The sequence below is a fragment of the Helicoverpa armigera genome, chromosome 27, assembly GCF_030705265.1.
Source record: "Helicoverpa armigera isolate CAAS_96S chromosome 27, ASM3070526v1, whole genome shotgun sequence".
Classification (NCBI taxonomy): Eukaryota; Metazoa; Arthropoda; class Insecta; order Lepidoptera; family Noctuidae; genus Helicoverpa; species Helicoverpa armigera.
This window is the reverse complement of record NC_087146.1, coordinates 2,271,697-2,297,628: the sequence shown is the minus strand read 5'-3', so window position 1 is coordinate 2,297,628 and position 25,932 is coordinate 2,271,697. Positions and strand designations below refer to the sequence as shown.

Below are 25,932 nucleotides of genomic sequence, written 5' to 3'. Positions count from 1 at the left end.
TATTTAAGAAAATGATATAACGCATTATTAAGTCTTTAACTGTTTACCTAATTACATTATATATTTCACTTCAGTGAAATTGTATTGGCATATAAATGGGAAGTAATTTGTAAAGTGGTCCTAAGTGTTTCAAATAAGGGACCATTTTCCCCCTTTTAGGCTTTCTTTCAATTTTTTGTGTTACTCCTTGTATAAATTAATTTTATATCTTTACCTCTATGTATAATTGTATCAAAAACTCTATAATTATGGGGTATATATGTATATTGTTGCAGATATGGGGCGACCTACAGGAGGGCATCGAACAAGTTTACAAGAGGCAACATATGGAAAAGAAGAGATATATGGACCTGTATACGTATCCTTTTCAAATAAACATACTGTAAAATGTATTGAAGAATCAATAATCCTTCAAATCTTCAAGAGACGACGGTCCTCCTGTTAGACTGGAAGCCGACCCCAACAGAGTTGGGAAAAAGGTCTTGAGATGATGAGTCTCTGATGGCGTCCCAACTTCGCCATAACACCCTTTCCTTCTTTGAGTTATATTATTCGGTAAATACACTGCTCACCCACGTCTCAAACAATAGCGAAAGTATGCTTCTGTCCACTTCAGAATCGATTAAGGTCGAACAACGCTAAAATCCTACTGACCTTATTATTTTTTTTTGTAAGCTTTCTTCGCAATAAAGAGTTAGATTTCTATCAGTCAAAAAGATGGCATTGTAAGCTTATCATGTGCGAAAATAAATAGCTCGAGACCAGCATTTTAGGATCCTAGTCTTTTCGCCATATGGAGGTCCATTCTAACCGAATTCAGTGTCTTTATGGAGCGACTGCATATCTGCTTTCTGCAACCCAGTTTTTCTTCATACCCGGGCAACCTGATGGTTTCTTTGGGAAGACTGGTTGTCAAACGATTACCAAAAATATACAAATGACAGCCAAGACCCACAATTTATCCTCCAGCCCTTACTAAATCCTAGACCCAGTTACACTATTTAACTATAACCAAACCAGAACCAGGCATATACTTACCGCCCATTGGTCAAATCGACGATAAGACACCTTCAAACGCTTAGACCTACCGTAAGAAAAAAAACTTCCCCTTTTGACGCAAAAATAAACCAAGAACAAAAAAATAACTACTAAACTACCGTTATAGAGCCGGACCTCTTCTACCGCGCACAAAAGAGTTTGTTTACCAAACAAACTGACGTATACTTGCTGTTTATCCTATTGGCTGGTAGTGTTGATATCGCCATTCCAATTGTTATTAACGATATAGATATGGGCCTTGTTTATGCTTTTGTATCACGTGGTTTGAGGAACTCGTGGCTAAGGAAGACCACGGGTTGGTTCAGATAGACCGGCTCGGAGAGCATCTGCGCGCATTTTTCTTTTCACACAGACCGGAATCGGCTCCGATCGGCTGAAAGAGCATGCAATCGGAGCCAAACGTCTGCAAGATCGAGAAAAAGAACGCGATCGGAGCCGGTCGGCTCCTCTTTTTATTTTACACCGAGCGCCTTCAAGCATTCAAAATGACAAAAGCAGTGCTCTTTCAAAAATAAACCTTACTACAAATACTAAGTACTCGATTTTCAACGTGTTAAGAATTCGCTCTCCTTTCCGAGCCGGTCTGTCTGAACGGACCCTAAGTAAGCAAAGGTGACCATCTTGTCATGATGAGTTCCGCCGTGTTTTGAAAGGCTCGTTTAAATGATGGGTCCCGGCTGTCATTTGAACATCTTTGCCAGTCGTCAATTTCAGCCAGGAGCCAGTCTAACAACCAGTCTTACTAAGGGTTATCGGTTTGACCACTTTTAGCCGTACATATTGGATAAGATTTATTTTTAAATCTGGGATCATACACCAAAATGTTACTTCACGTTTAGGTATATGGGCCACACTCATTATTAAAGTTCTCTTATATGTATAGAACATGCATCGGTCAATCTGATATCTACATATAGACGTATTGATAGACTATAGATAAGAAATTGTCAATAGCAGGAACGTGACTAATTGATCTCACCTCATATCCTTACAATAGTTACAATACATCTGTTGTTGGAAGCTGATGCCACTAACGGGTGTTATATCATATCAATACGGAACTTTCCAACTAGTTAAATTCAATATTTTTATAGAGCTGGCTGTCCTAACGGTTATTTTCTACACAATTTGTTTGAAAACGCAAGCTGTGTCACAGATTTTTCACAACAAAATGTATTATTTGCATTTGCAATGTATATACATTTTGCTTCATTGCATGGAGTTCTTCAAGAAACTAGTTTTTCGGAAAGCACGATAAACTGTACGTTACGGCTATCATTTCAACACCTTTGGCAGTCGTTACGGGTAGTCAAAAGCCAGAAAGTCTGTCAACCAGTCTTACCAGGGGTATTGCAAAGCCTGGGTAAAAAAAAGCGTGTAAAATGGGTACTCAGCTGCATCTGGTTAGACTGGAAGCCGACGCAAACTGACCTGGGAAAAGGCTAGGCTGATAATGATCAACGAAAGAGTCCTTATTCTAAGGTGCTTTCGCATGAAAATGATAAATTATATAATTAATTTTTGACCTATTTATCTACCCATTTGGGGTAAAACAAAGTTGGTTTTCTCCAAAATCGATAAATTCCTGACCTAAAACAGTCATGTATACAACTACTGCACATCGGTGCATCACCAGAGCGCGAGCAGCACAACCAGTGGTCGCGCCGCCAACAACAATGGCGGACGAAATGCCTATAGCGGCAAGAAACAGGTACGTTTGTCTTAATTTCTGATGATATCACAGCTAGATGTTGTTATACTCGAATATTGGGTAATGTAATCGTAATGGAACATGAGTACGGGTATGTAATCGTAATGGAAAATGATGATGGCGTATGTGTAATCGTAATGGAACATGATTAAGGACATGTAATCGTAATGGAACATGATAACGGGATATATGTAGTCGTAATGGAAAATGATTAGGGGATATACGTAATCGTAATGGAACATGATTACGGATATGTAATCGTAATGGAAAATGATTATGGGATATATGTAATCGTAATGGAATTATAAAAGGTCTTCTACAAAAGACCCGTTGCAACAATTTAAATTCCATTTTTTACAAGGGGGGGTTTGTTTGTGTCTATTTATTACTACATGGGGACCCAAAGAACGGATTTTAATGAAACTTGTCGGTAACATACCTTAAACATCAGAATAAAATATAAGCAAGAAGTAATGTTACAAAAACGTTATTTGTTTGTGTTTCCAGACTGGTCATGTTCAAGGCGGCGCGCAATTGGTCGGGCTCGAATTGTACAAGAGACTGAAGGAATTTCTGAGGATCTATCTCATCAATTTACTCCAGGTATGTTCTGTGCTCCTGGTACGTTGTAACTTGGCCATAAATACAGATTGCGCCAAATAACTTTGCACTTCTGAAGTTAGCCATTTGACACCATCGTCGAGAAACTTTATTTCTTCGATGTTAGTTAGCTATTTAATTTAAACTTCAGACAATAGTGAAATACAATGAGAAAAACACTACTAGCGCATTTGACTTGAAATGTAATACACAGTATAAAAAAGTGTTTGTTTGTTTGCTGCATCCTGAATCTGACTAATTACTAATTAGAAAAATTGATTCAGTGTTAGAGAGCCTATTTATTGACTATACTCATAGACTTTTTATCCCGTTGCGTAGAGTAGGTCTACGACGGTAGTTTGTGGTCTTAAAAAAATGCGTGGGAGACTATATGGTACCTTGTTCTAGTAGAATAAATTGTCTTAGTAATCCAACCAAATCCGAAAAATAGAACTTAAAGAAATAATGCTTATTTCAGAATGGCGCCGAACTAATGGGCGAAGATGTGCTAGCGTTCTACACTAAACAGTGGGAGGAGTACCAGTTCTCTTCCCGGGTGTTGAACGGCGTCTGCGCCTACCTCAACAGGCACTGGGTCAAGCGCGAGTGCGAGGAGGGACGGAAGGTAATTATTAGTAAAAAATATATATACCTAATTCACTGTAAGTAAACAATAGTTTGAAATAGCATTATACAATTGACTACAAAAGTACTGCATTCATTTCTAAATGTGATACATAGAAAAGTATTTTATTTGTGTCTAAGTCGATGAACTAATTTGACCTTTCAAAAGTTAGATATGGTCTTCGCCAAGCTTTTTGGCGATTTGCATCTTACTTCCGACCCCAGGTGCGAGTATATACACATAACCCCGTGAATGGTACTGATGTCACCAGCTACTCGCACTATGTTCCTAGCCACCATTCAGTTTGAATAAGGACAAAATTTATGAAATTAAATTCATCGTCACCTGCCTATGTTTTTCCCACCTCTTTTTTGGGGTTGGTTTCCAGTCTTAACCCGAGTTAGTTTGGTTTTACATGGAACGACTGCTCTGCTGTATCTGGCCTTTGCTAAGGCTGTTTGGCAGACATTCAAGCTTTTGAATACCCGTAACGATTGTCCCAATACTCGTTGTAACATTGGTCACCCGTCCACGGACCGACCAACTATACCTTATTAATCGGCCTGTGCTCCTTTAATTTAAAGATCCATTATTATATAAAGTCTTCTATATTATTTCCCAGGGTATCTACGAGATCTACCAGCTGGCTCTCGTCACGTGGCGCGACAATCTGTTCCAGCGACTCAACAAGCAAGTCACGAACGCCGTGCTCAAGCTCATCGAGAGAGAACGTAATGGAGAAACTATTAATACGAGGCTTGTTTCTGGCGTGAGTATCTTATTTACTCCCTTTTATTTTAAATATATTTAACAACATATTCTTTACATTTTCAAATATAAATTACAAAGAAATATTTTTAAAAAATACACAGGGTCCAAGACACTGGTTATACACTCCCTATTATTATTGTTAAGGGCTTAATTCAAGATATTAAGTCTTTTAAGAGCTAAGTTTAACGACAACATAATCGTCTGTAGTTTTAAGAAAAGTAATGTTTTTGTTACCGGTAACTTGGGCCTAATAGCAAGGATATAATAATAATATATTTATGTACTCCTGAATTTTTTGTTTGTTTGAACGTGGTAATCTACAGGTTAAAGAATTTGAATTTCAAGGTTCAGAATAAGATGTTGACTATTTATCCGAGTGCCAAAAGTATATATTTTCCACGCGGTGAAACCTCTGGCGGAAGCTAGTCAAAACTAAAAGTTTCCAAAAACTCACAACCACCTTCACTTTCCAGGTAATCAACTGCTACGTAGCTTTAGGCCTAAACGAGGATGACACATCGGCCCGCGGCCAGAACCTCGTGGTGTACAAGGACACCTTCGAGGCTGTCTTCCTCGAGGACACGGAGAGGTTCTACACCAGGGAGAGCACTGACTTCCTCAGGAACAACCCCGTCACCGAGTATATGATCAAGGTAGGCCACCTGCCTAGCCGTTTCCCTATATTGGGGTCGGCTTCCAGCTACATTACTCCTGAACTTGGATGCAGCTGAGTACCAGTGTCTTACAAGGAGCGACTGCCTGTCTGACCTCCTCAACCCAGTTACCCGGGCAACCTGATACCCCTTGGTCATGGTTGTGTTCCTCGAAGAAACTGGGAGGGTCTCCGCTAGTTTTCTATGGTCTGAATGGGTATGACACATCGGCCCGCGGCCAGAACCTCGTGGTGTACAAGGACACCTTCGAGGCTGTCTTCCTCGAGGACACGGAGAGGTTCTACACCAGGGAGAGCACTGACTTCCTCAGGAACAATCCCGTCACCGAGTATATGATCAAGGTAGGTGATCTGGCTAGACTTTTCCCAACTATGTAGCTACGCTTGAACCACGGAGTAAGGAAAGATGAGCAGAGAATGCTACAAGGCAGATAGGTCAGGTAACGCCTTCTTGTAGGTCAAGTAATGGGAGTGACCAAACGATCAGTTAGTATTACACAAACAAGCCGTTCGGATTCCCTGACACGTCGTAACTTACCGTTTTGGTCATGCCTTCCGTATGTATTTGACCTAAAAAAAGGCTTGGCTGTCTTATAGCATTTCCTTACTTCCACAACATAGCTTACGGGGTTAGCCGACCATTAAAGAAAGGTATCCCAATATTCGTTAGTCGTCGTGTCAGCCGAAAGACGTCCACTAATGGACTGTTGCCTCCCCAAAGGTTTGCCACTTGACTCGGTATTCTAGAACCCGCATCCACAGTGTCCCTAAAATGTTTATTATTAGTTATTTATCTTATTTGTCTGGACTTTGGCACCAGGACTATGAACCGATGTTATTTATAGTAATTATTAGTTAATCACATATTAAAACTGTATGTTTGTCTGTAGGCCGAGCAGCGCCTACAAGAGGAGCAGCGGCGAGTACAGGTGTACCTGCACGAGACCACCATGGAGCGGCTCGCCAAGACCTGCGACCGCGTGCTCATTGAGAAGCATCTCGAGATCTTCCATGCTGAGTTCCAGGTGTGTACTGTTCCCAGGGCCCACCAGGCCCGTCGGGGCTGCGGAATTGTTCGAAAGAGTTACCGCGGCCCTGGTACATAAAAGGCCTATAATAATCGGCAAGGATATTGAGCCCTGACCTTCACCTGCGTAGAAGTGATTTATTGGTTTATTGCCTTAAGTGTACAGTGCGCAATCGCGATCCCCACTCTTCCGCCGAGAGTTCATTATCTGTGCCGCCGATAACTATACGAAGGAACATGATAGATTTTTAGTCAGTAAAAGTCTGGCACTCCTTCACCGCTGTTGTTAACCCGCAGCGGGTCTTCATTTGATGATTTTTGCCATATTTAAAAAAGGCGTATCGGGTGTCTCGTACCTTTAGGGATCCACCCAACAACTGATCCCTAAAGTAACAACAATAAAAGTAGTAAGTAGGTAAGTATCAGAAGGTTGCGTGTTCCGATCACGTCGGGGTCACCACTTTAGGGATCGGTTGTTAGGTGGATCCTTAATTGAGTAGTACCTTTTGTGGTCGTCGGAAGCAGGGGGTTGAGAGAAACACCGTGTTCGGATACCGGATATTTTTTTTTAGTTTTTCGTCATGTATTTCGCATTAAAATGGACCTTCTTTCTTCACAGAAACTCCTAGACGGCGAGAAGAACAGTGACCTAGGGCGTATGTATGCCCTCGTAGCGCGCATCCCCGACGGCCTGTGCGAGCTGCGGCGCCTGCTCGAGCACCACATACACGCGCAGGGGCTGCAGGCCATCGACAAGTGCGGCGAGTGTGCACACACTGTACGTATACTGAGCACCACATACACGCGCAGGGGCTGCAGGCCATCGACAAGTGCGGCGAGTGTGCACACACTGTACGTATACTGAGCACCACATACACGCGCAGGGGCTGCAGGCCATCGACAAGTGCGGCGAGTGTGCACACACTGTACGTATACTGAGCACCACATACACGCGCAGGGGCTGCAGGCCATCGACAAGTGCGGCGAGTGTGCACACACTGTACGTATACTGAGCACCACATACACGCGCAGGGCTGCAGGCCATCGACAAGTGCGGCGAGTGCACACACTGTACGTATACTGAGCACCACATACACGCGCAGGGGCTGCAGGCCATCGACAAGTGCGGCGAGTGTGCACACACTGTACGTATACTGAGCACCACATACACGCGCAGGGCTGCAGGCCATCGACAAGTGCGGCGAGTGTGCACACACTGTACGTATACTGAGCACCACATACACGCGCAGGGCTGCAGGCCATCGACAAGTGCGGCGAGTGTGCACACACTGTACGTATACTGAGCACCACATACACGCGCAGGGCTGCAGGCCATCGACAAGTGCGGCGAGTGTGCACACACTGTACGTATACTGAGCACCACATACACGCGCAGGGCTGCAGGCCATCGACAAGTGCGGCGAGTGCACACACTGTACGTATACTGAGCACCACATACACGCGCAGGGCTGCAGGCCATCGACAAGTGCGGCGAGTGTGCACACACTGTACGTATACTGAGCACCACATACACGCGCAGGGGCTGCAGGCCATCGACAAGTGCGGCGAGTGTGCACACACTGTACGTATACTGAGCACCACATACACGCGCAGGGCTGCAGGCCATCGACAAGTGCGGCGAGTGTGCACACACTGTACGTATACTGAGCACCACATACACGCGCAGGGGCTGCAGGCCATCGACAAGTGCGGCGAGTGTGCACACACTGTACGTATACTGAGCACCACATACACGCGCAGGGGCTGCAGGCCATCGACAAGTGCGGCGAGTGTGCACACACTGTACGTATATGAAGAAAAAAGTTCTCGAAAATCTCCTAAAGTGGCTGTAACTTGATAGCGACAAAATTCGCCGAACGTATGTGGGTCATTTTAGATTGTAATGATGGAGTCAGAAATTCGATCGTGCCTAAGGAATCGTAAGTCAAGAGAAGTATGTGCATGTTAAATAGATAAACAAAAAATTCTGCAAATAGCAGTACTTACGCTGATCACTTGTTATAAACTCATAATACCCACCAATTTATTTTGCCTTCCTAAAAAGGTAGAATTCATTTGGTCACCGTCCGACAGCACCAAGCCTTGCTTAACCTTATGATGGATCGGTTTTTGCTTTGACTAATTGCGGAAATTTTAATTATGTAAAATTTCTTTCATTATTAGTATGAATCTAATGTTATTGCAAGCTGCAGTTAGCTACATGCTCTCTACAATTTTAGTAAATAAAAAATATGTATAAGCTGTGCCTTTGCACTATCTGTTCTATTTTTGTCTGTATTCTGTGTGTGAGAATATAATAGAACAGAATAGAATATACTTAGTGTAACTGTGTACATACGCTGTTAAATAATTAAATAGGTATGTCGGCGTCAGGCTCCGACGTCGTTAAGTTAAACAAAGGGGTCTTCACACAATTAATTGGTTTATTCCAATTAACACAATATTAGTCACTGCAATGAGGGTCTTCTCAATTTTTTCTGCCACAGGGTGGCGCCACGTATGCGTCTGGTCCAAACAGCTGTCAAATAGTATGGAATTGTAGGTGCCGAAATGTTGAAATTCTGTTATATTGGAAGTGTTATTGATTTTATTATGGACTACGGTCAGAATAAGGTTTCCGAACTAAAAATTGAGCTAAGAGAGAGGGTGCAAAAGTCACTGGTACTAAGGAAAAGCTTGTTGAAAAATTTGTTAACACAATATGATTTAGTTTTTTTTATTTACTCAACCGCAATAGTAAAACAATAATGCAGTGCTTTAATTATAAAATAAAAAAAAACACTAAAATCGTTCACTATTCATAGTAAAGATAAGCACTTTGACAGTTACCTGGACCTGACGACTCGGTGCTGCCACCTCGTGGACGCCATTTTAGAAAACCCTCATTAATTTTAAAGAAATAAATTATCACGTGGGAGGTGTGCACTCCGCAACTTTGGTATGGCATCTCGCAGTTCAGCCTAGGAGGCCGTGTTCTGCTTTACCGGACTTTTCCCTGTGGATGCCTAGAATTTAAGGCCTCCAGCCCGAGTCGCTGCTCGCGTGTCACGCGCTGCTTTATATAAGACACTCAATGACGGTGGCGCCGTCAGGTACATAATTTCACACACATTATATAATAAAACGTATATTTTTGCTTCAGGACCCCAAAGTATACGTATCAACAATCCTGGAGGTACACAAGAAGTACAACGCACTGGTGCTGGTCGCCTTCAACAACGACTCCGGCTTCGTGGCCGCGCTCGACAAGGCTTGCGGACGGTTTATTAACAGTTAGTATTAAGAAAATATCTATATATTATTTTTATCATACTAGATTGTGTCAGCGTTGTTACCCAAGTCCCGAAGGAGTCAATTCTTTCAACCAGAGAAGTCACTTCGTTCTCTCGCAGGAGTCACATAATTCTCTCTAAGAAGTCACTTCGTTCACCTGAACGAGTCACTTTATTTACTCAAAGAAGGCGAAATAACCGTTAGCCTTCGCTGGTATACACAGAACGATTATTACCAATTAATAAAATGTTAAGCATATAAGCAACCGGATTATATTATAATAATTATAATTTATAATTACATATAATGTAAGCCGGTTACTTATATGCTTGAAATTTTATTACTCGGTCGCTTATATACTCAGGTTTATGACATGAGTTTTCTTATGTTTGTACCCTGCTAAAGGCTCCAAAACTGTAGAACTGATTTAGAAAATCGTCTAACCAGGCCAATTGATTCAGTACAAAGAAGCTGCACATGGCATCTATGACAAAGGCTATATTTTATCCAAGTATGGGAAACAAAACCGCTGGTGGAAGCTAATACGACATAAATTCACTTATAAATTACTAATCCCAACATTCCTTCTCTTCCCAGGTAATGCAGTGACAAAGGCAGCCAACTCCTCATCCAAGAGTCCGGAGCTCCTCGCGAAGTACTGCGACCTGCTCCTCAAGAAGTCCAGCAAGAACCCCGAGGAGGCTGAGCTCGAAGACACGCTCAATCAAGTCGTAAGTTATCCGCCTAGCCGTTTCCTTGTGACGATACAAGTTAGTTGCCTAACAAAGGCAGCCACGTTAATGTCGATCCTGCTTGTAATCTCTCTCCGGTGGTGTCGGATTGTCGTCCCATCGCGCTATGAGGGTGAAGGAATAGTGAGTGCACCTGTGTCCAAGCAAATGCTCGTGCACTATAATAGGTCCTGCGCAGTTGGCTGATCTCCTTACATGAGAACAGCCGCCGTAGCCGATGATCGGCTAGGATGACATCATCAGGGAAAAGAAGCAGTGGATAAGTATTATCTATAAGGATAAGGAATAATGTGCTATCAAGATTAAGTACAATATTATGTACCTGAAAGTGACATAAGAGGAAACTTAAAAGCCTTTTAACACTTTAAGATCACCGACAATACATTACTTCTTCTTAAAACTACTGTTTGCTATGAATTTTCACGTCCAAGTTTCAAAGGAAACAGTTGTTTTATGAAAAAACTGACGTTTACATTGTCTGTGAACATGGCCCCTAGAGTAAGTAGACGAAGAGAAACATTTTTATGCGTCACAGTGCGTTTACAGTCTATAGTTTGTTAAATATTATTAAATTACTAGCTTTTGCCCGCAACTTCGTTCGCGTGGAATAGTGACTACCAGCAGATTTTTGATTTGACCAATAGATTTCGCTATATGTCCGGATTTTTTTTTTTTTAAATAAAAACTATCCTATGTCCTTTCTCAAGTTTCAAACTATGTCTGTACCAAATTTCACACAAATCGGTTCAGCAGTTTAGGCGTGAAGAAAAGACAGACACACAGACAGACAGACAGACAGAGTTACTTTCGCATTTATAATATTAGTTTGGATAAGCTACTTCTGAACTTCTTTAAGCTGTGCCTTATAGGGTATCGATTCTAGGCTGTAAAAATGTACCAACCATATAACATGGAATGCTAATATAGTACTGAGTATAGTAGTAACGTCATGAACAAACATTAATATAGCATACTCTTCTCCCGCAGATGGTTGTGTTCAAATACATAGAAGACAAGGACGTGTTCCAGAAGTTCTACAGCAAGATGCTCGCCAAGCGTCTCGTGCAGCACATGTCGGCTAGCGATGACGCTGAGGTTAGTATTAGGGTTGTTTCCAAATTTCGGAAATCTGTTTAGATAGCTTCTAAATAATTTTAAGATCACCCTCTCTTTCATTTTTCGTCTCAAATCTTTTTATTTTTTATGTATTTCATCTTTTTCTATTTTTCTTAAAATATTGCTCAGAAAACGCTAGATCACGTGACTTTGACGTCATTATCTAATGTCATTCCTTTACATTTTAAAGCACATCTAACGAGAAAAAAACTAAAACATAACTAATCAATTTCTTAATTTTAATAATTTATTTTAATAAAATAGCTACAAAAACTAAAATATTTTATACATGTAAATTATTTTTATACATTTAGCACAAAAATAAAATACCTCAAATGTTTGTGAGTTGTGTACGCGGAAAAATGAAACGGTGCAAAGAAACGTAAAGTTTGTGTATATTTATATTGAGGTTATGTTTGAGTCAGCGTTCGAAACATGTTCGAAAACATTTACTTATGCTTTTTCAAAAAACTAAATTAAATGAATATCTACGAGGTTTGTGTTGTGCGAGACTGTGGATATACGACCATTAGTGCTCCAAATAAATTGTTCATCCACGTTCCGCTGAATAAAAATCTTGGTTATTGGCAAAGAATTGAGCGACCGTAAAAGAGTCTACTCTTGGCAGATTGGAACTATTAGCTTTCATAAATCCTTTCTCCATAATTCTTTAGCAGTTGTATCACTTAAATGCAATTAACACACAGAACTTCACAGAAGCAAATAAACAAAACATTAATTCTGAGGTTATTTCGATATATCTATCACTGTCAAATACTTGTCATTGTCAAATATAGAAAGGATGACGTCATCGGTCTCTTCTCGTCGTTTTTAATGGCGTGACGTCATAGGCTCTAAATTAAAATTTCATAAATTTTTTGGGGGTAGGTGTTCAAAAAGTCTAAACGTTTCTCAGATTCTCTGAGCCTTTAAAATTAATATTTAATAGTATTTACAATTGTTTTTTGAAATATTATTGCATCTGTATTTGCTAGTACTTACAGTAGTAAATGTAATAATTGAATACACATTTATACACCACCCGCCACATCACCAAACAACACTGAATTAATTTAGCACAAGGCACATTGTTAAATTACACAAGAATGTCACAGCTGTCCGAGATCCTATCAATCCAAAAGAGTCTTGAGGAGAACTTCACCCGGAAGATGGATGAACTTGGTGCACAAATTCAGGCTGCAGGACCCGCCAAAGATACTGTGGCTAAGATTGCAGAGGAGTTCCGGGCATTTAGAGAGCTCATCTACAGTGTCCTTGGATTGCTCAGGAAACAAATCGCCGAGTGTCTTCTGCATATTGATGGCCTGGAGATGAAGCACCGGAAGAAGGCTCTAATCTTCCAAGGAGTTCCTGAAGCTAACACTGAGGACTGCACTGCCACTATAATGAGCATAGTCAATGGCAAATTGGCTCTCAAAGACATTGCAGTTTCTAATATAAAAGTGGCACATCGGCTTGGCAGTCCCAGTAAAGATCACCCAAGGCCAATTCTTGTGAGGTTCTCTGGTCTGGATGTCAAGTCTGCAATTTGGAAAGCGAAGACTGGTTTGAAGGGGACGAAAATCTCAGTTAAGGAGTTCCTGACCAAGACTAGGCAGTCCGTCTTCACCAAGGCCAGGCAGCATTTCGGAATGCGGTCATGTTGGTCGCAGGATGGTGTAATAGTTGTCAGGACTTCAGATGGCACTCGTCATAGGATTTCTGCAATGGACGAACTGAAACCGCTTCTTGAAAAGTACCCGGTGAAGTCTGATGCATCTTCGAAGGGTTGACCTGAAACAAATTATACATTAGGTATGTGACGACTGGCATTTCAGTAGCTGTACTTTACTTTATTATGTAACTATTATGTTATACTTACTTTTTCCTTAAATTTCCTCTTAGTGTATTTATACATCTTCTTTCCTTTTGCTAATTAATTTGTTATTTTATTTTGTGTAATGTAACTTCATGTCTCTCTCTTAGCTTAAGTTCACGAATTTTATACCATTCTTAGTTTTACCCTCACAAGTAAATATTTATTTTTTTAGAATCTAATATTTATCTTATAAACTTAATGTCAAACAAATGTCTATGTCATGTCAGTCATGTCATGTGTCAAGTCAAGCATGCACAGACAAAACTATGTGCGTTTTGTTGTTTAGCATTTTCATTGAAGACAGTTTTAATCTATTTCGATCCCATATTGTAAACGTTCCTTGTATCTTTTTTTTTTTTTTTGTTTTTGTTTTTTATATATTATGATTTTTGTCATTGCTGTCCTTGATAATTTAGTGACAGGTTCTTTTTATTTTTGTTCTGTTTTGCTATTCATGTTTTTTCTTTGTTCTTTGCTGAATTAATATTTAGTGGTGTTCGCTGGCGGGTGGTGTTGAAATAGTTAAAAACAGTTTTATTTTAGTTTTAGTTGTTTAGTTTTATATATTTATAAATATTTATTTTATTTTTACAATTTGCCTTTTATGAATTCTTTTAGTGATAGTTTTCACTCTGCTAATGAATCCTTGGATGCTGGTGATAACGATGACAGTTTCTGCTCTTTGCCTGATACCCTCGGAGATACTTTGAGAACACAATTTCAGCAATTAAATAAAGTTTTTAATGTATGTCACATCAATGCGCAAAGTGTCCCGAGTCACTACAGTGAACTATTTGTGACCTTTACTAACACTAATGTTCACGCCATCCTGATTTCTGAGAGCTGGCTTAAACCAGATCTCTTGTCCACCTCGTACTCTCTTCCTGGCTTCGTTCTTATTCGGAATGATCGGCTTGGGAGAAGAGGGGGTGGCGTGGCAATTTACCTCCGATCAGACTTTCCTTATAGGATTTTGGCTCGCTCTTCCGGTCCTCTGGTAAGTGCTGAATATCTCTTTCTAGAGGTTTCAGTGAAGGGGGCCAAAGCTGTCGTTGGTGTTGTCTACTGCCCCCCTTCTGTCGACTACTTCACTGATTTTGAATCGGTTTTAGAATCGCTGGGTTCCGAGTATGCACATTACATTATCATGGGCGATTTTAACACAAATCTCCTTGCCCCAAACTCTCCTCGTACCCGTAAACTCCTGCACCTTGTACAATCATCCTGCTTAACAATACTCCCTCTCCAGGCTACTCACCGTTCCACGATCGGTGATGATTCCTGGCTGGATTTAATAATCATTTCCAACCAATCCCTCATTTCCTCTCACGGTCAATATCTTGCTCCTGGCTTTTCTCATCACGACCTCATTTTCCTTTCCTATATCCTTAAACCTCCTAAACCCAAGATTAAGGTTTTGCATAGGCGTTGTTTCTCACGCATGGATGTAGATCGGCTGCTTGAGGACGCCTTCAATATTGATTGGACACCTTTGATGACATCTGATTCTGTAAATGACAAGGTCACAATTTTTAACAACTTGGTGAACAAGCTGTACGATGTCCATGCACCAATTAAAAAGGTAAGGATAAAACGGCCACCAGCACCTTGGATGACCAGTCTTATCAAGATTGCCATGCGAAGGAGGGACCGGGCGTTTCGCAAGTTTAAAAGGGAACGTACGGATGAAAACTGGGCTCTATATAAGGCTGCTAGGAATCGGTGTAATCTGATGATACGCAACGCTAAACGTCGCCATATACTTAGCAATGTCTCATCGTCGACTTCTGCTGATATCTGGAAGTTCCTTAGGACTCTGGGTATTGGCAAATCGCGAAATTTAGACCTACCTAGTTCCATTACCTTAGATGCTTTAAATAAGCAATTTAGCACATCGTCCAATTTGGATTATTTAACCAAACAGGATACTCTCAACTTTATAGCAAGTCTAACGCGTCCTGATATTAATCCTTTTAATTTTCAGCCAGTCGATGAGGGAGAGATCAGAAGAATTATCCTATCCATTAAATCTAAAGCGATGGGATGTGATAACATCAATCGCCAAATGATTATTACCATCCTTGTCCCGATCCTTCCTGTTATTACTCACATTGTAAACTATTCCCTCTACTCTGGAACTTTCCCTTTGCTTTGGCGAAAAGCTTACGTGCGACCTCTTCCCAAAATTTCCAGCCCCACTCTCCCCAGTCATTTCCGCCCAATCTCTATTCTTCCATTCTTGTCCAAAGTGCTTGAGGCTTGTGCTAATAAACAATTTGCGAATTTTGTTTATGCTAATAAACTTATGAGCCCACTTCAATCTGGGTTTAGGCCGGGCCACAGCACTTCCTCTGCCCTCCTTAAAGTGACTGGCGATATTAGACGGGCTGCGGAGGACGCTAACCTAACAGTGTTGGTTCTAGTCGACTTTTCGAATGCGTTCAATACCGTCAGTCATGATATCTTACTATCTATCCTGTCCCATTCGATGGTCTCTTCTAAAGCATTAGACTGGTTTTCTTCTTATCTTCGGGATCGCCAGCAGTCTGTTCGGGTGGACGAAAGCTCATCAACTTGGTCGACTTTGAATGTTGGCGTTCCACAAGGCGGCATACTCTCACCTCTTCTATTCTCGATATTTATAAATCTTCTCACTCTCGAACTTCAGTGTTCGTATCATCTCTATGCCGATGACCTGCAGCTTTACCGTCACACCAAAGCTATTAACTTAATGGAAACACTTGACAAAATTAACGCAGATTTAGAAGTGGTAAAGAATTGGTCTGACAGGTTTGGGGTGGAGGTTAACCCTACCAAGTGTCAAGCCATTATTATTGGAGGCTCGAGAGCTATGAGCAAAGTTGATGGTCTTGTCTTACCACCGTTAGTTTTTAATGGTATCAACATTCCGTACAGCTGCACTGTGAAAAATCTTGGCCTACACCTTGACTCCACGCTGAATTGGCAATCACAGGTTGCAGCTGTCAGTCAGAAAGTGACCGGTACGTTGCGGTTCCTCTATCGCTTGAAAAATTTTCTACCGGTTAACGTGAAGGCGACGCTTATGCAAACCTTAATCTTTCCCATAATCGACTATGGTGATGTTTGCTACTACGACCTGAATGCAGATCTGCTCAATAAACTTGACCGGCTTCTCAACAATTGCATTCGATTCGTTTTTAATCTCCGCAAGTACGATCATGTGTCAGCCTATCGAGCGCAACTTAAATGGCTACCGATAAGACAACGACGTGTGATGAGGGCATTAACTACTCTTTTTTCTATACTATATACCCCGTCTTCACCTTCATACTTAACCTCCCACTTTCAGTATGTGTGTTCACAGCACAACAAAAATCTCCGCTCCTCTAATAATCGTCTTCTTCATTGCCCTGCTCACCGTTCAGATATTGTTCATTCTTCCTTCTTTGTGAAATCTATTCTTCTCTGGAATGAGTTACCTCTTGAGATCAGGATGGTTAACAGTCGTTATACATTCAAAAAGAAATTACGCGACCACATCCACAGGAAATTGGCAGAGTCGCTACCGTAGATTATTATTTTTTTTAATTTATTTTGTCTCTCTTGGCAATTGTAATATGTATGTATTAAGTATGTATGTATAGTATGTTTATGTATAATATATATTAGTATTTATTTTTTTACACTAAATGTCATAATATATAATCTTTGCACCTACCACTGCTATTTCTCCACCACCCAAAGGTAGACTGGTAGAAAACGCCTAAGGCGTTAAGTCCGCCCTTGTACAAAATGTGCAGAAATATTAAATAAATAAATAAATAAAATAAATAAATGAATTAAAAAATATATGGTCAGTTATAAATAATATAATATAGCTTATCGTGTTTCTAGTTTTATGAACTTTCGGTGCATTCATTTATTTTTAACTAAATGAATAGTAGGAAACAACCCTATTTGTCGCTAGGTTATAAGTGTCTTTACTGCGGTTTTACCCGTGTAAAAAGGACATCATATCTTTAAACTCCTCTTTCCTTTTTATGAATATATTTTGCTAAAAGTCATGTTTACACTACTATACTCTCCCTATTTGTTATTTGTTACGCGTACTGCTATTAATGTTCCTAGCGATTAGAATTTCTGTTCTAAATTTTTATGTTTACCTGTGGATAGCGTTGTGGGTTACATTATGATCTCAACAAGTCATTGTTATATTATTTGTAAGTTTATATAATGTAACTGTTTGCTGTTCCTAAAAATAAAAAAAAATAAAATAAAAAAATCACCCCCAAAAATACCCTTTCACCACTTCCTAGTATTATGGCTGGAAAGAAGAAGCGGGGAAAAACAAACTTCCCAGCAACACTGTCTATTACAATTTACTTCTCATGTTATTTAAGAGATCTACAATTCATTTTTTTTTTTATTATTCTTATTTACAATACTAAACACCGAACACTCATTATTCCGCCACCAGGGTATCATCTTTTTAAATGACTTTCATCCCTATCGGTTAGCCTGCTGAGCATGAAAGCATAATTGGATTGCGCATTTATAAAATAGGGGATGCGTAACATATTTTTTCTTGTTTGAAGTCTCGATTGTATAAGTCGCGAAAGTTATAAGTACTTATATTTTTTGTTTGCAGGCATCGATGATCTCAAAACTGAAGCAAGCGTGCGGATTCGAGTATACGAGCAAACTACAGAGAATGTTCCAGGTTTGTAACAAATCAACAAGCCTGATATGGGTTTCGCCAACTTAGTGGCAGGCCACAGCAAAATTATCAGAACACTCAAACGTATGACACAGATTGTTGTACAAAGAGATTGACATAATAACGTGTGGACTTTAAAAAAATTAAAATATATTTTGATCCTTGGATTTGTGTCGTGCTTCAATTTCAAGGCTGGAATTAATTCGCGTCATTTAAATTCAAAACTATTGACATGCCAATGTATTTTTTAACACTTATTTACTGAAGTACTGCAAAATAAACATAAAACTCTTCAAATTCCAGGACATAGGAGTATCTAAAGACCTGAACGAGAACTTCCGCAAACACATGTCGAACAGCTCAGAACAGCCTCTACATATCGACTTCAGCATCCAGGTGCTATCGTCCGGCTCCTGGCCCTTCCAGCAGTCCTCGTGCTTCCAGCTGCCCACTGAAGTGAGTACATAGCCGTATCCGCACGTGGAACACTGAGGAACAGCTCCACATCCACTTCAGCATCCAGGTGCTATCGTCCGGCTCCTGGCCCTTCCAGCAGTCCTCGTGCTTCCAGCTGCCCACTGAAGTGAGTACATAGCCGTATCCGCACGTGGAACACTGAGGAACAGCTCCACATCCACTTCAGCATCCAGGTGCTATCGTCCGGCTCCTGGCCCTTCCAGCAGTCCTCGTGCTTCCAGCTGCCCACTGAAGTGAGTACATAGCCGTATCCGCACGTGGAACACTGAGGAACAGCTCCACATCCACTTCAGCATCCAGGTGCTATCGTCCGGCTCCTGGCCCTTCCAGCAGTCCTCGTGCTTCCAGCTGCCCACTGAAGTGAGTACATAGCCGTATCCGCACGTGGAACACTGAGGAACAGCTCCACATCCACTTCAGCATCCAGGTGCTATCGTCCGGCTCCTGGCCCTTCCAGCAGTCCTCGTGCTTCCAGCTGCCCACTGAAGTGAGTACATAGCCGTATCCGCACGTGGAACACTGAGGAACAGCTCCACATCCACTTCAGCATCCAGGTGCTATCGTCCGGCTCCTGGCCCTTCCAGCAGTCCTCGTGCTTCCAGCTGCCCACTGAAGTGAGTACATAGCCGTATCCGCACGTGGAACACTGAGGAACAGCTCCACATCCACTTCAGCATCCAGGTGCTATCGTCCGGCTCCTGGCCCTTCCAGCAGTCCTCGTGCTTCCAGCTGCCCACTGAAGTGAGTACATAGCCGTATCCGCACGTGGAACACTGAGGAACAGCTCCACATCCACTTCAGCATCCAGGTGCTATCGTCCGGCTCCTGGCCCTTCCAGCAGTCCTCGTGCTTCCAGCTGCCCACTGAAGTGAGTACATAGCCGTATCCGCACGTGGAACACTGAGGAACAGCTCCACATCCACTTCAGCATCCAGGTGCTATCGTCCGGCTCCTGGCCCTTCCAGCAGTCCTCGTGCTTCCAGCTGCCCACTGAAGTGAGTACATAGCCGTATCCGCACGTGGAACACTGAGGAACAGCTCCACATCCACTTCCATATCAAAATAATTAAAATATCCTGAAAATCTGACCTTATTAACCCAGTTACCCGGACAGTGGCGAACAGCCCAATATCACTTGGTGAGACTGGTTGTCAGACTTACTGGCTTCTGAATACCCGTAACGACTGCCAAAGATGTTCAATGACAGTCTGGACCCACCATTTTATCTTGCCTTCCGAATCAGGGAAAACTCTCGATCCTTTAAAGATGAGATTTGAGAGGAAGAAGGTGGGAACCGCACTTTTTTTCATATGACGTAACTATTTAAAAGTTCTTAATAATTATTTTTATAATATGCTAATGTTATATTTAAATATATTTCCAGTTGGAGCGATCAGTGCACAGGTTCACGACGTTCTACTCGTCGCAGCACTCGGGCCGCAAGCTCAACTGGCTCTACAACATGAGCAAGGGGGAACTCGTCACCAACTGCTTTAAGAACAGGTACTTTATTTACCATATAATATTTGGGGGTCAAACGGGACCTTATTACTGAGGCATTGCTGCCAATCTGTCCGGTTTATCCATCCATCTAACAGTTGAATTTTTTACATATTATTATGATGCACTATTGCTGCCATCTCAACAACCAATACTCAAATCATCTCCCGAGCCTTTTCCCAACTATGTTGGGGTCGGCTTCCAGTCTAACTTGATGCAGCTGAGTACCAGTGTGCCACAAGGAGCGACTGCTTGTCTGATCTCCTCAGACCAGTTACTCGGGCAACATGATTAGCCGCAGTAAGTATGGCTATCATAAACTGGCTTCTGACTACCCGTAACGACTGCTAAGCATGTTAAATGCCAGCGGGGATCTACAGTTTGATTTGCTCTCAGAATCAAAATATTGGTGTCTAAGATATACATAGAAAGTACATATACTTAGAAAAGTTGTATTGGTACTTGCTTGACTAAGAATCGAACCCACACACTCACTTAAGAGGTTGGTTCTTTAGGCACTAGGCCACTACGACTTATTATCATTATGTAATCAATTAAATAATAATTGTATTGATTTGTAATTTATTGTATTGTATTATTATTTGTATTTATATAATTTGTAATTTAAAATTATATTTGTATTGATTTTATCAAGATTGTAGTACCTACGACCAAGTACCTACTCAAGGAGTATTGTTTATATCAATTAATTATTGTTATTATACTTATAATTGCAGATACACATTGCAAGCGAGCACGTTTCAAATGGCGGTGCTGCTACAGTACAACGACAACACCTCGTGGACGGTCAGTCAGCTCGAGCAGCACACCGGGATCAAGGGAGACTTTCTTATACAGGTATACTTATACAATTATATTTTATATCTTTACATAAAGATTTGTTTTCACGCTAATCTCGGGAAAATGGTTCAGTGCTTCATAGCAGAGCCCATTAATCATAGGCCAGTTTTTAATGTACATATCTAGTAATATTATGTGAAAGTTTATTTTTCACCTTTCCACGGCAAAGCTAAGTACCTCATTGCTATTTTTGAGTCTTGTTGCTTGAGAAATAAAGATTTATTATTATTTATATTTTCTATCCATCTGCGGAAAGTACTTCCCTCGTGACGTCAGTGAATATAGCATTTAAAAAAAATCTAATTATCATGTAAATATGGCTCGTGGTTATTGTTTTTCTTCTGTGAAGCCTTTTCCCAACCCTGGTGGGGTCGGCTTCCAGTCTAACCTTATGCTGCTGAGTACCAGTGTTTACAAGGAGCGACTGCCTATCTGACCTCAACCCAGGATCGTAGCGTCTAAAAATAGGCAGCTATATGTAGTCTACTGACTATACAATAATATGGTACTGTCGAACTGATCTGATGATGGAGCCGGAAGATAGCCATGGGCATTCCATGATGAAGTATCTTATCATAGCCATGCTTAGACATCTTAGAAAGGTTTTGTAATGAACTTTGACTGTACATTTAGAAAAGTATGTTTTTCTTGTGTTTATTACTACATACTTGATATTTTTATATTTCCTATGTTTTTATACCAGCTATTGTTTTTACATAACATATTATTATTCACAGGTGCTACAAATCCTGTTGAAAGCCAAGCTGTTGGTTTGTCAGGACGACGAGTCGGAACTCACCGAGTCGTCCGTCGTCGATCTATACGTAGGTTATAAGAAGTAAGTATTGAAACCTTTGTTCATATTATATATATATATAGTCTTCCTTATCGATTTCGATAACGGCGACCCATGGCAAATTCACCTCCTAGCGTGAGCCCTGATGTGACTGGCTAAACCGAGCTTTGATTTGAAGACTCGGTCGCAAGCGCTGCAGTACAACTGACCCGCAGCATTGAGAGTGTAGGTGTACGAAGGCTTAGGTCTCTCTTTTTGTAATTGGCGCTTTTCGTCTAAAGCCTCGAGTCTTTTTGCTTCGAATAGCTTGACATTTTGGTAGATGTTTTTGCGCCAAGATGACCTATTTGAAGCAAGCCTCTCCCAATCATTAGGGTCAATACCGCAAGCCTTCAGATGTCTTCTTTTGTTCATATTAAAATGTATTTAAAACGCTAAACGGTAGTTAAGTACTAAAATACGTAGTATGTAAAAAACTCTACCAGAAAGGTGCTTGAAGTTGTCGATCAATATTTCAGTTTAATTTCGTCGCTTCACAGAATTTCTTTTAGGCATCATCATGGGGACCAAATGTCATAACGAATAATCTAGAAAGTAACGCGACAAAATGCGGGTGTTGGGGGGACGCCTTCTATGGAACCTGTCCATTATTTCCAAAATAAAATCGCCAATCAATCAGATTCAATCGCCCTCAATCGCGCGCCGCCTGCGCGCTGATCGCGTGCGGCGCTTAGGTCGCGCGTGTTAGATTTTGATACAATTTAGAGCAATTTAATGTATTATTTATTTATTGAAATCCCAAGAATAAGTGTAGGAAGCAATGAATAAACATAAAGGTATAAAAAAATAAATAAAACATTTTCTATGATCAAAATCAAATCGAAATGAAAAATCATTTATTCAAACTTGGCCGCAAAACAGCACTTTTAGAACGTCAGGATTTTACAATAGACAGCCCCCAAAACGCCCACCCTTCACCACTTCCTATGTGTTTTTGCTGGGAAGAAGAAGTGGTGGAACAAACTCCCCAGCAACACAATTCTGTCTGTATGGTTATAAACTATTGGAACATAAATCATATAAATCATAAAGAAATAATTCCATACGGTACCCAAGGTAACTACACAAGTAGAGAATAAATATATCTTATAGACATGTATAAAACGATAGATTACTATACATTTTAAACATCAGCACAATAATACATATAAACTACAATTACAATAAAAATCACAATAATCACATCATAGTAAGAAAGTATAAATCAGGAAGAATACTTAACTTTCGTGTGTTGTCTACACCTCAACGTCCACCAGAAAAGTGCCATGACTATTTTAAAACATAATTTCGAACAGTCATACTATCCCGCCACAATTGACCAATCACAGACAAGTAAGCTTTATACACAAATAACTAAATTCACAATTGAAATAAACTAATTTAAACACACCAAATGTTATTTAAAACTTATAACGATAATTTTAATATTTATTTTATCATTAAACATGTAAGATTTTAGATATAAAATTTAATGAACATAAAACAATTACATAAAGGTACCCTCGTTTTCATGTGCGTTTACAGAGACAGTAAAAATATTCAATATTTGACATTTAAAGTTCGTTTACAAAGATAGTTAAAATCAAGAAATATACCATAATCTGACACGCGCGAGCAGCGCGCGGGCGGGTTGCAATCGGCTCGCGAGCTGCACATTCGCGGCACATTCGCCAGATGTGGACGCACCTTTACGAGTGTCTGTTGAAGTAAAGAAGCGAGATTGAAACATTCGTTGACGTCAATATCAATATGCTTCTTAAGAGTTTCATTTCTTCCTTTCAACTATACAAACTTATCAGAATGATATAATTCTGTATTAAATGCTTATTTCTGTTTGTCAGCAAAAAGCTGCGCGTGAACATCAACATCCCGCTGAAGACCGAGCTGAAGGTGGAACAGGAAGCCACGCACAAACATATTGAGGAGGACAGGAAGATGCTCATACAGGTACTTATCAAGAGGAAACATTTGATTGTTTGTTTGTTACCTAAAAGATTGAACTGATTTAAAAAATATTTTCACTGTTGTAAAGCTACAATCTGAATAAAATAGGTTATACTACCATAATATGAAAGCCTCAAATTGAGCCTTTTCCAGACTGTAATAAGCAATGCTATTTTCATTTGTACATGTTGAACTAAGTCTGTTTGTAAAAAAAAATATTTATTTTATTTTAACCTTTTGAACGCCAATGTCGGCTATAGCCGACATGAGCAAGCGTGCCCTGTGCGCCAACGACGGCTATACTCGACAAAAAACAGGTCGCAGAAAAATACAAAATAAACCTATTAAATCATTACTTTTATGTATTTTTTAGTAGATATTTAATTAAGATTTTCGGGCTTGGCGTACAGGGCATAGGAATACCGATATGGCGTGGCGGTGAAAAGGTTAAATACTATAAATATGAAATTAAGAAATTGAAGAAGAAATCGAAACCTACTCTCTCTACGCATAATTTGGGTAATATTTTATCCGGGTACTGAAAACAGCTAGTCTATATTATCTATATTAATATTATAAAGCAGAAGTGTTTATTTGTTTGAAGACTGTCTCTTAGGAAATACTAGGCCGATTTGAAAAATTATTCCAATGTTAGATAGTCCATTTCTCGAGGAAGGCTTACTGTCCTTTTGTCCAGAGTGCGAGGAGTAGTTACTAACCAAATAATGTTTGTTTCAGGCCGCCATAGTGAGGATAATGAAGACCCGCAAAACTCTCAAACACCAGCACTTAGTCGTGGAAGTACTCAACCAGCTGTCTTCGCGTTTCAAGCCCAGAGTTCCAGTCATCAAGGTAAACTATCTGACTAGCCGTTTCCTTAGTATGTTGGGGTCGGTTTCCAGCTTATACAGTGTGCCATATGAAGCTACTGCCTATCTGATCTCGTCAACCAAGCTATCAGGCGGTTGGTAAATCTGATTGTCAGACTTTCTGGCTTTTGACTACCTGTAAAGACTTCTAATGTCAGGACCTGCCAAATTAACTTTATAGTCAGTTTTTTCAAGATGTTTTCCTTCGCTTTTACTCAGTCCTTGCAAAGTTTATAAAACCATTTGGTACTTTCCCTAACCTGGAAATCAACCCGCACACTACACTTGAGAGGCTGGTGCTCTACCACTAAGCGTGGATTTCTATTACCTATCTATCTCTTAATTTGCGATTGGAGATAAATAACTTTATTTTTTCAAGACAACTTACACATTCACTTACATGAGTTTTTTTTTTGTAATTATCAAAGTTAGGTTTTAAAATAATCAAGGTTATGCTGATATTTTATGTAAAATTCAGTCTCTTATAACAAAACATAGATAGATAGATAGGTTATTGAAATCCGCAGTAAACCACCAAGGCTTGCATTAATAATGTGTTTCGTTTATTTCGCAGAAATGCATCGACATACTAATCGAGAAGGAGTACTTGGAGCGCACGGAGGGCGAGAAGGACACGTACAGCTACCTCGCGTGATGCCGCTACTATGTAATAAATGATATATAAACAATATTATGTAATATATGTGACCTTTCATTTTATTACCCTACCCCAATGTACATTAGTAAATAAAAAGGAATTGCTCAACCTGCTGTCTCCGCGTTTCAAGAGTTCCAGTCATCAAGGAGTCGGCTTCCAGTCTAAATAGTAACTTAGTATCAGTATGTCATATGGAGCGACTGCCTATCTGGTAAGACTGGCTTCTGACTACCCCTAACGACTGCCAAAGATGTTAAGAATGCCAAGATATACTTAGAAGGTACATACAATCTAAGGAAAGTTGCATTTGGTACTTGCCCGACCTGGAATCGAACCCATACCTTAATGCTTTTTTTAACGACGTCAAAAATCATCAAATGACCCCTCCCGCTGTGGGTTAGCAGTGGTAAGGGAGTGTAAGACTCTTATTGACTAAAAAACGTCGCCAGGGCCGCGGTAACTCGCGCGAACAATCCCGCAGCCCCGGTAGGCCTTGGCCCTGCTCGGCCCCGCTGACCCACTACCTAATACTTGAGTGGTACCTAAGTTCTTTACCCACTA

The 25,932-nt window shown here is 40.5% G+C and overlaps 1 protein-coding gene and 1 long non-coding RNA gene across 5 annotated transcripts in view; one reads left to right on the top strand and one right to left on the bottom strand.

Annotated features, from left to right (window-relative positions):
* LOC110373784 (cullin-1) overlaps positions 1-25,414 on the top strand; it is a 43,374-nt gene extending 17,960 nt beyond the window's left edge. For 3 of the 4 annotated variants that reach the window (XM_049844411.2, XM_064042006.1, XM_064042007.1), the window contains exons 3-21: positions 270-358; positions 2,659-2,770; positions 3,278-3,373; positions 3,849-3,995; positions 4,618-4,764; positions 5,240-5,419; positions 6,330-6,464; positions 7,086-7,244; positions 9,630-9,759; positions 10,358-10,491; positions 11,500-11,607; positions 18,138-18,209; positions 18,510-18,662; positions 20,068-20,186; positions 20,921-21,041; positions 21,782-21,882; positions 23,742-23,847; positions 24,583-24,696; positions 25,288-25,414. In XM_049844411.2, coding sequence (XP_049700368.1) covers positions 270-358; positions 2,659-2,770; positions 3,278-3,373; positions 3,849-3,995; positions 4,618-4,764; positions 5,240-5,419; positions 6,330-6,464; positions 7,086-7,244; positions 9,630-9,759; positions 10,358-10,491; positions 11,500-11,607; positions 18,138-18,209; positions 18,510-18,662; positions 20,068-20,186; positions 20,921-21,041; positions 21,782-21,882; positions 23,742-23,847; positions 24,583-24,696; positions 25,288-25,368 — 2,304 coding nt within the window. In that variant the 3' untranslated portion in view covers positions 25,369-25,414. The remainder of the gene's footprint in view (positions 1-269; positions 359-2,658; positions 2,771-3,277; positions 3,374-3,848; positions 3,996-4,617; positions 4,765-5,239; positions 5,420-6,329; positions 6,465-7,085; positions 7,245-9,629; positions 9,760-10,357; positions 10,492-11,499; positions 11,608-18,137; positions 18,210-18,509; positions 18,663-20,067; positions 20,187-20,920; positions 21,042-21,781; positions 21,883-23,741; positions 23,848-24,582; positions 24,697-25,287) is intronic. The other variant, XM_064042008.1, reaches the window with a different exon arrangement.
* On the bottom strand, positions 12,537-17,325 carry LOC126056352 (uncharacterized). The gene is made up of 2 exons (XR_007512002.2): positions 13,511-17,325; positions 12,537-13,422 (listed from the first exon to the last, which is right to left on the bottom strand). It is a non-coding gene; the product is annotated as an uncharacterized LOC126056352 (long non-coding RNA).
* Positions 25,415-25,932: the final 518 nt, after the last annotated feature.